Below are 16,361 nucleotides of genomic sequence, written 5' to 3' on the forward strand. Positions count from 1 at the left end.
TTTCTGCTTCAAAATATTGCTTAGAATCCGACAGTAGCAAGGAGCAATGGGACAAGTTGCCATACCTCAACATAAAACTCCAACAATGCAGAGAAAACTGATATTTTTTTCATAGAGAGAAATGTTCCTTCAGCGAAATTCGAACATAGCATGAATGAAGTGGTGTTAATAGAACGTGTAGAAAAAAGACACTCGCTACCAGATCCGCGAACTGCCTATGGCGTAGGGGCATATCATAATCAAAACACTTCCATATCACGCTCATTCCAGTTTGACTGAAAGTATATGAAAAGTAGCGTGGAAATAAACCACAAAAAGCTTTCTCTTGCTAAGGTTGAAATGTTGACAAAAGTAGCTACGGCAAATGTTATCATACATTGCTGGTTTCAAGTCGTGAATCATACTAAGATTTTACAGTTCTGGGTCCTAGGAAGAGTGCAGCAACGTTTTAACGTTTTTCCCATTGATTTGCTTACTACATAATTACACATAAAATGTTTATTAACGTAAGGACCCTATTTGGTATTGTTGTTTCTTGGTTAGTAAACAATAATTCCCTGATGACTAGTTACCGACCATGTGCAGAAAGCAGGTGTGGCACCACCGACGAGACTGGACTTTATTCACGTTCTTGAAAATTTCAGGAGTAGCGTTTTAAAAGCACTAGAGATAAAATTACATGTAGTTCTGCGATTAACTGCACGGTACTAAATTTACTAAATAAATTTTCGTTGTTCACAATCTCTGTCGAAGTCATTGCTGCTGGGTAATTTCAAGACAGTAAAGTCTACTTGTTTTCAAATGTTGGCGTACTGAAGAACAGTTGTATTTGTTATTGGCGTGAAAAGCGGTGTTCTGGACTGTCTGCACTCTGCAGTGTTTAGCTAAGTGAGTTAGAGTGGGAAGTTTGTATTGGTATCTCGTTTGAAGTGTTTAGTATCAGCAATGAAGACTTTGTTTTTGTATTCCGTACACCTTTTAATGTTTTGTGCGTGTACTTGTATTTTTGGTATACCCCAACCCCGTCAGCGTCCTGATGGTTTAAATAATGTTGAGAACATATTTAAAAAATGCCAGGAAGTGTATGATGACATAACAAAAAACAGTTTTTTGGAGCAAGACACCCTATTATGTTTCGGTCTGAAAGTGTTTTCTCAGCAGTTTCCTGGCGGGGTACCGGAAAGTGAAGTCTTTGAAGAAGTCCAAAAGCAATCCGATACAGATGTTTGTGAACATTTTCAAGAAATGATGTTGAATTCCCCGCTGGGAAATATGAATAATAGTGTAGTAATATACAATCAGCAATTTCGCGATAAGAACACATGTGAACGAGTTTGTCTGGATATTATGGAGCATGTTAATCCTATCTGCAGCATTTTATTAGCGTTAAGTAAGTACAATACATACAGAATTGATAGTATCTGGATGATCCTACAGACCACCACAATCTTATGTTGTTTTCGTTCTCGTAATTCAGAGAAAATGTATATGTTGACGTAAGGATCCTATTTTGTATTGTTGTTTCTTTGTTAGTTAACAATAATTCCCGGATGACAAGTTACCGACTATATGGGGGACCAGAAGGGAGGGAACCTGTGATAATTAGTACGTTCCTATGGGTGGAATGATTCGAACTATTTTCGTTACATGTTATTTTATTATGGACACTGGTTGAAGGAACTAAATGTCGTAACTAGAGCCTCATAGTTCACAAGTGCTGACGATTACGAGCAGAAGTTCCAAGAAATTACTAAAATTAATAAGTAGGATACAGAATTAGGAAGCTGCAGTCGTGCAGGCAACAGTGCGAGAAAATTTTCTCATTCTTAAAAGATAACCTAAGAATCAGCCATAGCAGAGTGTAAATCAACAAAACTAATCAATCGGATAAATGCATAAAAATGTTCCTACATGTTTCAAGACAGGTGTGTGAAATAATAGCATAAGAATGCATAATTTGCATCTTCACTTGCTCCCAGGCAACTTACTTGTTCAGACATGTTTATAGTAGATCTCTTAATAAAAATAAAATTTGACATTTCAGATCATTGATGCGCCCATACACCAATTGCATTAAAGTACTGGTACCTTTAACATGTCAATACTGCTATTATTAATAGATATGTGGACAATACTCTAAAGCATGGAGGAGTAGCAGAAAATTTCAGTCATTAATTATAAAACAGAGACAGTGGCTTTCACAGATATAACCGGAAAGACTCGACTGTCCTGTGAATTATTTGGTTGAATTTTACGGAAGGATTGGAAAGCATCATTATAGATTTACATTTGTACTTCAGAAGCCTTCTTATGGTGTGATGGCATGGGGAACGGCATGTACCACTATCATTTCTGTGTGCCAGCCCCCCTCCCCCCCCCCAGCATACTACTATTTTGTTTGCAAATAGTGTCAATGAGGAAATTGTTGATGACCATAGATTTAGGCTAGAATTCGCTTATTCGAGTCATGATCGTATTGTGATATTATAAGAAGTGGTGCCTTGCTTGACATTTTGTGGAATCTTATTTTTACATAATTTTAACCAGAAGCATCTTGGGGATGCAAAAATAACAGTGGATTTGGATGGGAATCTCAATGAAAGTGTTGCACCGGCTAAGCACACACGACACAGTGCACAGGTCTTCTTTGAATCTTGACTTTATTCAGTATTAATCATACTTGGTAGTGCGTCCTTCCAGATAAGCCTTACTAAATAATTTGTTAAGTGGGGCTTTGTGTCCCTTACATTTCCTGAAGAGTTCTTTAACCACTGTGCCTGCCCTCTACTTTTTTTACAACTAATTTGGCTAGTGTTCCCCCAAATATCACTCCAGATGTGTAACTGTATATATTTTACTGTTTTCTCTGTATTAAAGACAGTTAAAAATAGAGTTTTCACAATTTATGGAGCCAACATGATGGGTGTCAAAATACTCATCAGTGACTTGTCAATTATCAGATGTGGGTTTTCTGAATTTGCTTGCAGTTTTACTTTTCTTTAGTGAAAAGTGTTGAATAGGTTATTTTTGAATCATATGTGGTTAACATTAGGCTACAGTTATTGTAACACTTCCTTCGGGTGGTTCTATGGTTGAAGATGATTTCATATCTCAATGATTATTTCTTTTGAGTTTGTTAAAAAAACCTAGAAAATTATAAATGTAATCACAAAACTTTTCTTACATAACATTAAATTTTACTCTATTGACTAGTAAGTAATGTGGATTTGTATTAAATTAAACATATTCTAAAAAAAATAGAACACAGCATCAATATGGGTGCTACTACTGCCTTCTGACTCTTCTTCAACAAACGGAGAGAGAGCTGAGATTCACATTACTGCTGTTTTCTCATCCATCACTTGAAACTCCAGATCAGCGTGTAATACGTAGTGTCAATGTTCCATCTTCATTTTACCAAATCCAACAGCTTAAGATGGTTGTTGATACGTCAGTCAGCTCATCAGTTTGTTCAAATACCACAGGGTTCTATGAGGTAGGTCTGTAGGGCCTATTGTGCATGGAATATCTTTGCTATTCTCAGAATTGGAAGCCGACAGCCATCCAGTTTTGGGGAGGCTTAAAATTCAACTTATGAAACAAACCACACTGTCACTTTGTTTTTTAGTCTTCACAAAACATCCGTGAAAGCCAAATTGACTATAAGGTGTAAATTTTGGATCAGTCAGAGATCACCCCCACCTTTTTTAAGAAAAAAAAGAAGCCTATAGCACTTCTTTCCCGATTACCAAAGCCACAGTGGTCTCCACAACTGATCCCAGGACCAGCTAGTTCATACCCACGGGTCAGTTACCATTTAACTCTCACTCAGAATGTTGTTACAAACTCAGCTGGCCCAGTGCACAAAGAGTGAAACAAAACTCTTATGATTTCTAATCTGTTTACTAGTAAATTTTTTGCTGTAGAGTCCAAAATTACGTACATTATATAATATGCACACAAGAATACTGCAATTCCTTTGTAACCATGAATTTTACCCTTGGTATCTGCTAATAAAAAAGCATGCTCTTGAACAACCATTTCAGAGGACAAGTTTTCTAAGATAGGCCTATGTTACAATAAATTCTCTGTTCCGTAGAAGATAAGTTAAGGAAAGGCAAATCTACTCTTATAGCATTTCTAGACTTAAGGAAATACGGAAGCGTCTGATCCCGCCCATCTGCTTTGACCCATGATGTCACAAATAGACTATGACAGAAACAACCATAAACCACAATTCCAATATGGCACATATAAAGTCATTACGTACATATTATGAGGACGAAAATACATCGAAAAACAAACACACACACTTTCCACAAATAGCCTAATGACACTAACAGGACAAGTACAGAAAATGGGGTGTTTTTGGGTGGGTGCAAACTAAATATAAACAAATTTAGACACCCACCCCCATACAAAACCACACAAAACGACGAAAAAAACCAACATCACGAAACTACCCATATACCACTAAACACAATATCATCTGGAATCGGACACATCCCTTGACCTGCACAGTGTTAATTTTATCCGTCATATCCATTCCTGAGCAAAAACAACTGATTAATTTTACTAAAATTATCCCACGACGTACAGCGAACAACACTAAATTAACCTTCACACAAAATCGATAACTCTCTGAAATGAATTCCACTATAAACACAGCTGACACTCGAACAATTCTTGATAATGAGCAATAGCAAACTGAGCCCACTACACAACACAAACGAAAACCCTGAACATACCACCAGAGGGCACAACAAACCACAACATGACGACATCTACAAACACGCCACGAAACTCCGCGCCATCATGACGTCACACACGACAACACCCTTACGTCTCGGGTAAAAGCAAACACATGGGATCGGACACTTCTGTCGACCACTCTCTTTGAGATTCTGAAGGTAGCAGGAGTAAAATTCAGGGACTGGAAAGCTATCTACAGCTTCTACAGAAGACAGATGGCAGTTATGAAATTCGAGAGGCATGCAAGGGAACTATTGGTTGAGAAGGGACTGAGACAGGGCTGTAGCCTATTCCTGTTGTTATACAATCTATACATTGAGCAAGCAGTAAAGGAGGGGAAAAAAATAATAATTTGGAGTAGGGAGGAGGGGGAAAATAAAAACGTTGAGATTTGCTGTTGAAATTGTAATTCTGTCAGACAACAAAGGACATGACCGAAGTAGAGAGGATATAAAACATGACTAGCAATGACAGGAACAGAGTTTCGGAAGAAAGGAAATTTGCCATCAAATATAGATTTAAGTGTAGGAAGTCCTTTTTGAAAGTATTGGTAAGGACTGTAACCATACATGGAGTGAAACATGAACTATAAACAGTTTAGACAAAAAGAGAAGAGAGACCTTTTAAATATGGTGCTACAGAATAATGATGAAGATTAGATGGCGAGGTTATGTAACTAATGAGGACGTACTGAATAGAATTGTGGAGAGAAGAAATTTGTGGTACAACTGGACTAGAAGAAGAGGTCGTCGATACGACACATTCTGAGGTAATTACTGCATTTGTATTTGAGGGAAGTGGGGTTAGAAATTGTGGATGGAGACAAAGAGCTGAATACAGTGAGTAGTTCAGAAGGATATATATTGCAATAATTATTTGAAGATACAGAGGCTAGTATGGGGTAGAGCAGCATGCAGAGCTCCATCAAACCAGTCTTTGGGTCAGATGGGGTCATATTCTGGGGCAACTCATCAAACCGAGCAAAAGTTTTGGGTGCGCAAGTGTGTGATAAGAATCATTTGTGGTTTAAATTCAAGAACATAATGTAGAAACATGTTCGAGGAACTTTGTATTCTAACCACTGCTTCTCAGTATATTTACTCCTTAATGAAATTTGCTGCAAGTAATACGTCTCTATTTCCAACCAATAGCTCAATACATATTATCAATACTGGGAATAAGAACAATCTACAGTGTGTCCCAGACAAACCTCCCTGATTTCAAAGACCCAGGGGGAAAAAAACCCACAGTAGAAACAACAATGAAAAATGCACCACATTGTAGAGCACCGCAAAGAATTTATTTATTTATCATCACTACACCTCTACATGTGAACCATTTGTAGCTTGAAGAACATCTAGTCTATATTCAGTTTCTTGCCAAGTTCTTTGTAACATTTCCTTTGTTATTATTGCAATCTCATTAGTGATATGATGTCGCAGCGTAGGAATATTGTCCACTTTGGTCGCATACATGCGGTCCTTCATGAATCCCCACATGAAGAAAACAAGCGGCATAATGTTGGATGAATGTGGTGGCCAGACAATAGGTCCTCCATGTCCGATCCAATGATTGGGAAATTTCCTATCCAGGAACTTGTGAATAGCCATTGACCAATGCGGTGGAGCTCCATATTGTTGAAAAATGATGTTGGGTTGCAAGTCTTGTATCTGCGGGTACACAAACTGCTCCGACATGTCCAGATACACTGACCCATTCACTGTTTGTTCTGCAAGGAAGAACAGTCCAAGAATCCTACAGGGTGTCCCAGATAAACCTCCCAGATTTCAAAGACCCAGGGGGAAAAAACATCGAGTTCACCACAACATCTGGAGACAAGAACAACCGCATACCAGTTAAGAGTGTTGCTGCTACTGCACTTGTCGTCGGACCTTGTGTTTTCTGTGGTTGTAGACTTAATTTTAGCATTGACATTAATGATACTTTTGATCATGGTAATCGTTGGCTCACTGTAGCCATTGTACGTGGAGGTACGGGAGTTCCTAACGTACCTGGACTTGAAAGTTTTGTTGATAGAGACATTATCGCCTATCGTACCTACCATATGGCAGAACTTGCAAATAAATGTTTAGTTTAGGGCTATCACGAATATGTTCAGTGACAACGTGCGGATTTTGTGAACCCCAAATCCGAACATTAGGCTATGCCTATTAACCCATCCTGATAGGTGAAAGGTTGCCTCATCTGAGAATAAACCTCTTTTAAGGAAGCTGGCATCCATATCAATATGCTGCAGCATATCCGCAGCAAATTGTTGTCAGCGTGGTTTGTCGTACAGCATCAGATGTTGCAGAATTTGCACTTTGTAAGCAGATATATGAAGACGCTGGTGAACTACACGATGCAATGTTGATTGAGGTACATCAATTTGCCTAGATGCCTGATGAATTGACTTATGTGGACTTCTGAGAAATGTTTGTCTGATGTCCTCTACTGTCTCTTCTGAAACTCTGTAACGTGCACCGCCAGAATGTTTCAGAACACTTCTTGTTGCCAGAAACTTCATATACCATTCCTTAATTGTTTTCACATCCGGTGGATCACATTCATACATACAGCGATAATTTCTTTGCACAGTAATCAGTGATTTTGTGTCTGCAAACCACACTACTGCTTGCGCGCACTGCTGTGGAGTCGCCATTTTCACTTCATGCAACCATGCTGCACTGTGGCAATGATACTTGGCACTTCTCATGCGGGAATATAAATTCTTTGAGATGTTCTACAGTGTGGTGCATTTTTCAGTGTTGTATCTGCTGTGGTTTTATTCTCCTGGGTCCTTGAAATCAGGGAGGTTTGAGTGGGAGACCCTGTTCATAAAGACCTAAAATCACTTACCTTGGCAAAAAAGGGGTCCAATATTCCGGAACACACATTTTCAGTAAATTGCCAGCAACCATTAAAAACTTGGTTTCAGATAAAGCACGGTTTAAACAAAGTCTGAAAGATTTTTTGATAGGCAACTTGTACTCCACAGATGAATATCTTAACAGAGATTGTTAAGCCAGCTTAAGCAAAAATATCTGTTAGATTTCAGTTTTTACAGCACTCGGTCACAACAGTCAAGATTAGGTATTTGTGTATGATAAATTTATTAATAGTGCATAACAGTGTTTCATTCTGACAGTGTGTTAATTCTGTAAATATTAGCTGTTACAGTTAACCGCATTGTATTCACCTGTTTTGACAATATCCTGATAAATGATCAGGTAGTAAGTATTATATTCAATTGTTTTATATTTTCTGACCTGTTCCACACCCACAAGAATCATCTCATTTTTTGGATCTATGGAACAGAAATTGAATCTAATCTAATCGTATTGAAAACAACACATATTCTTTAGTAACTCTATAACAAATGTGAAATTTAATTGTTCTGCTCTAATACAAACATACTTCTTAAAGGAATCAAAAAATGGATGTTTTACTGTCCCATTTCATCACAGTAAAACATACAATATTTTTCATTACTAGAAATTGTACAAATGATGTTTTTAGTGCAAATAGGAGGTCTGTTCAAAAAATTCCGGAACATTATCCACAAAATTTTTCACTTACCTTTTACTTATTGTACATGGCGTCCTTCGAAATATTTTCTTCCACAATTTATACATCACTACCAGTGCTGTTTCCACTTCAGGAAACGGTCTTGGTATGCCTCTTGCTGGATTATGGGTAGCGCTGTCTTAGATTTTTCTTTTATCTTGTCCATCTCTTGAGCGAGGACATCTTCCTGGGTGCATTTTCCACCACAAACTATGCACTGTCATTTTCTGTGCCGATTATGACCATGAAATTCTTTGCACCTCATATCCAGCAAGGTAGCCAGCCCGTTGTAGTGGGGCCGCCATGTAACCTGTCGGTTGTAGCCGCCTTACCCCGGGGGCAATGGGACTCCTGGCAATGGCGATCCTGCCAGGTGGCCTTTGCTGCACCTGGTTGACACCTGTGGGGAGGGCCATGGTTGGAGTGGGTGGCATCAGGGTGGGTGACGCGCAATGAAGTGTACCTAAGCATTCCAAGTCTCAGTACAGTGCAAGGAAGTACGATCCTAAATCGTTCCCCTCCCTGGCCTCACCTTGGGGGGAATGCCAGGTTAAGGATGGCAGCGAACCTTATTTGCCCTGGTACCTCATATGTATGAGAGCTGATGGAGACTTCTTTGTCTTGATGAAGCCTCATTTTTTTGTAGATTATTTAGAGGCCAAGTTTGGGGGGATGGAAGGCTTGTCCAAAATGCGGTCAGGGTCAGTCTTGATAAAAATGGCATCCTCTGCCCAGTCATGGGCATTACTCGCTTGTGACAAGCTGAGGGATGTTACCGTTACTATCACGCCTAATAAGAGCCTAAATATGGTCCAGGGTATTATATTCCACAGGGACCTTCTTTTGCCGTCTGACGATGAGCTGCACGCCAACTTAGAACGATGAGGAGTTCATTTCGTCCAGCTTGTCCATCGGGGTCCAAGGGATAATCAGGTTGCCACCGGTGCCTTCATCTTGGCCTTCAAGGGTGCCCAAAAGCAGCTGGTTGTAGGACTTCACAATCATCCTCAGTCCCAGAGACTGAATCGGTGAAGCCCTCCCAGCCAGAGGAACCCAAGGATCAGCGAGACAAATCCAGAAAGAAGACCCCCAAGACCCAAGGAATTGCGGTGGCACCTACACCACTGCTGCTTACAAGCTCTGCGCCTGAGTAGGTGAAGATTCTGCCATCTTCTGAGGACCTTGATCTCGCCAGACACTCAGACACAATGGATATGGTCTGTTTAGGAAATAAGTCAGTGGCAGCAGGTGACCCTGAGGCGTAGACTGCCTCATTGAGTGTTTCATGTCTTCCCAGTCTCACAGTCGCACCATCGTCCTGAGGAATTGTGGTGGTTTTTTCCACCACCTGGCTGAGCTACGGCAGCTGTTAAGCTTTACACCTGCTTTCTGCATTGCCCTCCAGGAAACCTGGTTCCCGGCAATGCGGACCCCTGCCCTTTGAGGCTACAGGGGATATTACAAGAACCATAGCAAATGTAATAGAGTGTCAGGTGGAGTTTACGTTTATGTCCTGAACTCACTATGTAGTGAACCTGCCAAACTCTTGAGACTGTGGCTGTCAGGATACGGACGTCACAGGAAGCAACTGCCTGCAACATATATCAGCCTCAAGATGGTGCAGTTCCCCGCAATGTATTGGCTGTACTGATTGATGAACTCCCTAAACCTTTCCCACTTTTGGGAGATTTTAATGCCCATAAGCCCTTGTGGGGTAGCACCATGCTTACTGGCAGTGGCAGAGATGTCGAAAATTTACTGTCCCTACTTGACCTCTGCCTCTTAAATACTGGGGCCAGCACACATTTCAGTGTAGCTGATGGTAGTTATTCAGCCATTGATTTATCAATTTGAAGCCATGACTTCTCCCATCCATCCACTGGAGATCACATGACGACCTGTGACCATTTCCCCATCTTCCTATCACTGCCCTGGCGTCATGCCCATGATGCCTACCCAGACGGGCTTTAAACAAGGCAGACTGGGTAGCCTTCAACTCTGCTGTCACCGTTGAATCTCCCCCACATGGTACCATTGATGTTGTGATTGAACAGGTCACTAAAACAGTAATTTCTGCAGCAGAAAACGCGATTCCTCATTCTCTAGGGTGCTCCCGGCATAAGACAGTCCCTTGGTGGTCGCCAGAAGTCGCCGAAGCAAATTAAAGAGCGTCAGTGAGCTATACAGCAACATAAGCAGCACCCATCCCTAGAGCACCTAATAGCCTTTAAGTTGCTCTGTGACGACGTTCGCCTGCTTATAAAGCGACAGGAGCACGAGTGTTGGGAGAAGTACGTGTCGACCCTTGGGTGCCCTATGTCACCTTCCCAAGTCTGGACGAAGATTAGACGTCTTTCCGGGTACCAGACCCCAATAGGTGGCCCTGGTGTTAACATCCGATTGTGTGCTCTCTACCAATGCCAATGCGATTGCCGAGCACTTTAATGAGCACTATGCTCGAGCCTCTGTGTCAGAGAACTACCCCCCAGCTTTTCACACCCTCAAACAGTGGATGGAAAGGAAAGTCCTCTCATTCACTACAAGCCACAGTAAGCCCAATAACGCCCCATTTACAGAGTGGGAGCTCCTCAGTACCCTTCCACATTGGCCCGATATCACTCCTGGGCCAGATTGGATCCACAGTCAGATGATTAAACACCTCTCATCTGACTACAAGTGATATCTCCTCGTCATGTTCAACTGGATCTGGTGCAATGGCGTCTCTCCATCGCAGTGGCGGGAGAGCACCATCATTTCAGTGCTGAAACCCGATAAAAATCAGCTTGATGTGGATAGCTATTGACTCATCAACCTCACCAACGTTCTCTGTAAGATGCTGGAATGTATTGTGTGTCGGTGGTTGTATTAGGTACTGGAGTCACGTGACCTACTGGCTCCATGTCAGAGCGGCTTCCACCAGGGTCGCTCTACCACTGATTATCTTGTGTCTCTCAAGTCTGCCATCCAAACAGCTTTTTCCAGACGCCAATATCTGGTTGTCATCTTTCTTTACTTGTGTAAAGCATACGACACAACCTATTGACATCATATCCTTGCCACATCGTATGAGTGGGTCTCCGGGGCCCGCTTCCGATTTTTGTCCATAACTTCCTGTTGCTCCGACTTTCTGTGTCCAAGTTGGTGCCTCCCATAGTTCCCCCTGTATTCAGGAGAATGGTGTTCCACAGGGCTCTGTATTGAGTATATCTCTATTTTTAGTGGCCATTAACTGCCTAACAGCAACTGTAGGGCCGTTTCTCTCCCCTTCTTTCTATGCGGATGACTTCTGCATTTCGTATTGCTCCTCCAGTACTGGTGTTGCTGAGTGGTGCCTACAGGGAGCCATTCACAAGGCGCGTTCATGGGCTCTTGCCCGTGGCTTCCAGGTTTCAGCCACGAAGTCATGTCGGCGTCATTCCGTTCATCCAGAACCTGAACTTTATCTTAATGACGATTCACTCACTGTAGTGGAGACATGTCGATTCTTAGGACTGGTTTTCGATGCCTGATTGATTTGGATACCTCATCTTTGTCAGCCTAAGTGTTAGTGCTGGCAGCACCTCAATGCTGTCCACTGCCTGAGCAACACCAACTGTGGCGCAGATCACTGTATGCTGCTGCAGCTCTACAGAGCCCTTGTTCAATCCCGCCTTGACTATGGGAGTCTGGTTTACAGTTCGCCAGTGCCCTCAGCATTGTGTTTACTAGACCCAGTGCACCAGTGTGGCATTTGACTAGTGATGGGAGCTTTTAAAATGAGCCTGGTGACCAGTGTCCTGTTAGAGGCCCGAGTCCCTCCATTGCAGATCCGATGTGCACAGCTGCTCGCCAGTTATGTTGCACACATTCGTAGTTCTCCTGAGCATCCGAATTACCTTCTCCTTTTCCCACTTGCAGCAGTTTTCCCTTTACCACCTCTACTTGGGGTCCATTCATGTACACCTCCATGCTGTACAACTTGGCCGAAGCTTCATCTGGAGCTTTTGCGTGACCCTAAGGACTCCGTTAGCCCCGCTGCTCTCCACTGTCACTTCCTCTCAATTCTTGACATGTTCCGGGGCTCTGATGTTGTTTACACTGCTGGCTCAGTGGCTGATGGTGATGTTGCCTTTGCCTATGTCCTCAGAGGCCATACTGAACAGCATTCCTTGCCTGCTGGCTGCAGTGTATTCACTGCAGAGTTTGTGGTCATCTCTTGTGCACTTCAGTACATCCGTTCCTATTCTGGGTAGTCATTTCTTCTGTGTTATGACTCCCTGAGCACCTTAGAAGCTATCGATCAGTGCTACCCTCGCCACCCTTTGGTAGTGAACATCCAGGTTTTTTGGCTTAGGGAGACAGAGTGGCATAACAGTATGCACAACAAACTGCATGTCATTAAGGAGACAGTGAATGTGTGGAAGTTTTCCCTGCGGGCTTTTCGCAGGGAATCAGTTGTCCTTTGTTGGCTCTGCATTGGCCATATGTGGCTCACACATGGTTACCTTCTCCTTCACGAGGACCCATCTCAGTGTCGCTGTGGCTCCCAAATGATGGTCGTTCACTTCTTGCTGGACTGCCCTCTTTTAGCCGCTCTGCGGTGAACTTTTAACTTTCCCAGCACCCTACATTTGGTGTTGGCGACAGTGCCTCAACAGCAACTTTAGATTTACGTTTTATTAGTGAGGGTGGGTTTTATAATTTGATCTGAGTTTTAGCGCATGTCCTTTGTCCCTCTGTATCCTCCACCCTAGGGCTTTTAGAGTGGAGGTTTTAATGTGTTGCAGAGTGGCTGGCTTCTCCTTTTTTATTCTCACGGTCAGCCAGCCATGTTGCATGTCTGTTAGCACTGAAAAATCTAAGCAAACCATGCTGCTCTCAGTTGTTAAGTGAAGTCAGTCGGCCACTACATTGTCTCTAGTGAGAGGTAATTTGGTGTTCTTGGCACACTCTTGACAATTTGTATCTCTGAGTGTTGAATTCCACAACAATTTCTGAAATTGAATGCTCCAACTACCATGCTGCATTCAATGTCAGTTAATTCCCATTGTGCACCTACAATCATGTTAGAAACCTTTTCATCTGAGTACAAATGTCAGCCCACTAATGTACGGACCTTTTATATCATTGTATGCAACACTGCTGCCATCTGTATATGTGCATATTGCTATCCCATGACTTTTGTCAACTTAATGCATGTAAGGCAGCAGATTGCATAGGTAAAAAAGGCAAGGTCTAGCAATATTCCCTGTATAACACAGGAGGTGCTGAATTTAACTGATGAAAGTAGAAAATATAAAAATACAGCAAATGAAGTAGGCGAAAGGGAATACAGAAGTCTAAAAAATGAGATTGGAGAAAGTGTAAAATAGTGAAGGAAGAATGATTAGAGCACAGATGTAAGGCTGTAAAGTATGTATAACTAAGGGAAAGATAGATACTGCCTATAGGAAGATTAAAGAGATCCATGAAGAAAAGAGAAGTAACTGATTGAATATGAAGAGCTCAAATGGCAGGCCAGTACTAAGCAAAGAAGGAAAAGCTGAAACAAGGAGGGAATAGACTCTACAAGAGAGAATCTACAGGAGAAATAAACTTACCGGAAGTAAATGAAGGTGAGATGGGAAACTAAATTATCTAAGTCGATAAAGGCTCTTGGAGTAGTTGGCAATCCCTCGGTACTATTAATATTGATGGGAGAGCCAGCTATGAGAAAACTATTACACTTGGTGTGCAAAATACATGAGACTGGCCAAAGACCCTCAGAATTTAAAATCTGCAACACCAAACGAGGCAGGTGCTGACAGATGTGATTACTATCGAACCAACAGTTTTTAAATACAAATTATGCACAGAGGAATGGAAAAACTAGTAAAAGTTCACCCCTGGGAATATCAGTTCGGGCTCTGGCAAAATGTAGAAACATGCAAGGCAGTGCTGATCCTACGACTTATTGTAAAAGGTAGGTTGAAGAAAGACAAAACTTTGGTTTATAGCATTTGTAGATTTAGAGAAAGCCTTTGACAATATTATCTGGACTTAAAACTGTGAAGGTAGTAGGGTTAAAAATCCAGGGAGTGAAAGGTTATTTACAGTTTGTAAAGAAAGCAGACTGCAGTTATAAAAAGTCAGAGGAAATGAAAAGGAAGCCATAATTGATTAGGGAGTGAAACTGGGCTGTAGCCTATCCACAATACTACTCAGTTTGTGCATTCGACAAGCATTAAAGGAAACCAATGCAAAATTTGGAAAGGTAATTGCAGTTCATTGAGAAAAAAATAGAAACTTTAAAGTTTGACATTGACATTGTTATCTGCAGAAGATTGCAAAGGATTTGAAAAAATGATTTAATGGAATAGATAGTCTCCTGAAAAGAGATTATAAGATGAACATCAACAAAAATAAAATAAAGGTAATCGAATGAAATTAAATTAAACCAGGTGATGGTGTGGGAGTTAGATTAGGAAATGAACTAAACCAGGTGATGCTGTGGGAGTTAGATTAGGAAATAAACTGAAAGTGATAGATGAGATTTGCTATTTGTGCAGTGAAGTAACTTATCTGGGGCAAATTAGAGAAGATATAAAATGCAGACTGGCAGTAGCAAGAAAACTATTCTGAAGGAGCAATTTGTCAACTTGTAATATCAATTTAAATGTTAGGAAATATTTTATGAAAGTATGTGTCAGGAATGTAGCCTGGTATGGGAGTGAAACATGGACATGAAGGAAATAGAAACTTTTGAAAAGTTCTATGGAAGAACACTGAAAATTTGGTGGGTAGATTGAATAACAAACGAGGAGCTACTGAAATTGGAAAGAACTGAAATTTATATCGCACCTTGATTAAAAGAAAAGGTCAGTTGATAGGACACATCCTGAAGCATCAAGAAATTGTTTGTTTGGTAGTGGAAAGAAGTGTGCGGAGGGGGTAAAAACTGTATAGGGAGACAAGATGTGAACATAGGAAGCAGGTTCAAATGGATGTTGGCTGCAGTAGTTATGCAGGGATGGAGAGTCTTGCGTGGGGCAGTCTAACACGGAGAGAAGCATCACACCAGTCTTTGGGCCAATTAAACAACAATGACAACAACAAAAACAACAAGAAGTTTTTCTTAACATTTCTTCAGTTATGACTGGCCCCAGCATGATTACAGTGATGATGTTCTATATAGTATTGGCCTAACATAGCATGCTAGTAAGTTCGTTGAAAAGATGGTTTTGAAGGAGCTGGCAGTGAAATCTGTGTTGTTATAATAGGCAAATTTTGGTGGAAAATATTGGGTTTCAAATGCAGTGTCCTTTCATGGGATTGAGATTGCTAAAAAGAGAGAAAATCAGTTGTGGTGACATTGTGCCCTAAAGATAAAGTTCAGCAGCACAAGTCTTTATTTGATGGAGCTATTCATGATATCCATGCGACACCTGACACACACTCTGCACACTGTATGGAAGTGCTATCACTTTACATGATAATTTATGAAGAGCACTCCACGCCAGAAATTCTTTTGATTTTATCTTTGTTTCAGGAAAAACAGCAACAGTGATTGCTGAGTACACGCTAAAATAACGAAGTTAGATGAGTGTGAAAAAGAAAAATTTGTGTGTATGTTCCAATGTTGCTGATAATTTGCAACCAAAAAGTCAATTATACTCTTCATAGGCAGAATTCTAACAGTACACATTGATGAACAAGAAGTAACAGTCCCAAGAAAGAATGTTGCAGACAGTAGATTGAATCAGCTGAACCCGCAGATACTGGATGCCAACTTCATCCCATAATATAATGATGATGCTATTTTTGAGGTCAATATCTACGTAAACAGAAAGAGATATTGACAATACTTGTTTTGCACCTATATTAGATTTGGAAGTTTTGGGGGTGGAAACAGAATTATATGTAGCATAATCTGAAGTTTAACATAGGTTTGCTTATGAGTTGAAGTGGTATAGAATGCTATAGTTAACCCACCAAATTCACACCTAAACAGTGGAAAGTCCAAGATGGAATAACATCAAAACGGAAGGAATAGATTGCTACTCACCACTTTTAGAGGATGCATT

At 41.0% G+C, this 16,361-nt stretch overlaps 1 protein-coding gene across 2 annotated transcripts in view; it reads left to right on the plus strand.

Moving 5' to 3' along the window:
* The first annotated feature begins 805 nt into the window (after positions 1-805).
* The window catches only part of LOC126187650 (trans-Golgi network integral membrane protein TGN38-like), a 65,233-nt gene continuing 49,677 nt past the window's right edge, over positions 806-16,361 (plus strand). The window contains exon 1 of one of the 2 annotated variants that reach the window (XM_049928858.1): positions 806-1,390. In XM_049928858.1, coding sequence (XP_049784815.1) covers positions 946-1,390 — 445 coding nt within the window. In that variant the 5' untranslated portion in view covers positions 806-945. The remainder of the gene's footprint in view (positions 1,391-16,361) is intronic. The other variant, XM_049928859.1, reaches the window with a different exon arrangement.

Source organism: Schistocerca cancellata, chromosome 5 (genome assembly GCF_023864275.1).
Source record: "Schistocerca cancellata isolate TAMUIC-IGC-003103 chromosome 5, iqSchCanc2.1, whole genome shotgun sequence".
In the NCBI taxonomy this organism is placed as follows: Eukaryota; Metazoa; Arthropoda; class Insecta; order Orthoptera; family Acrididae; genus Schistocerca; species Schistocerca cancellata.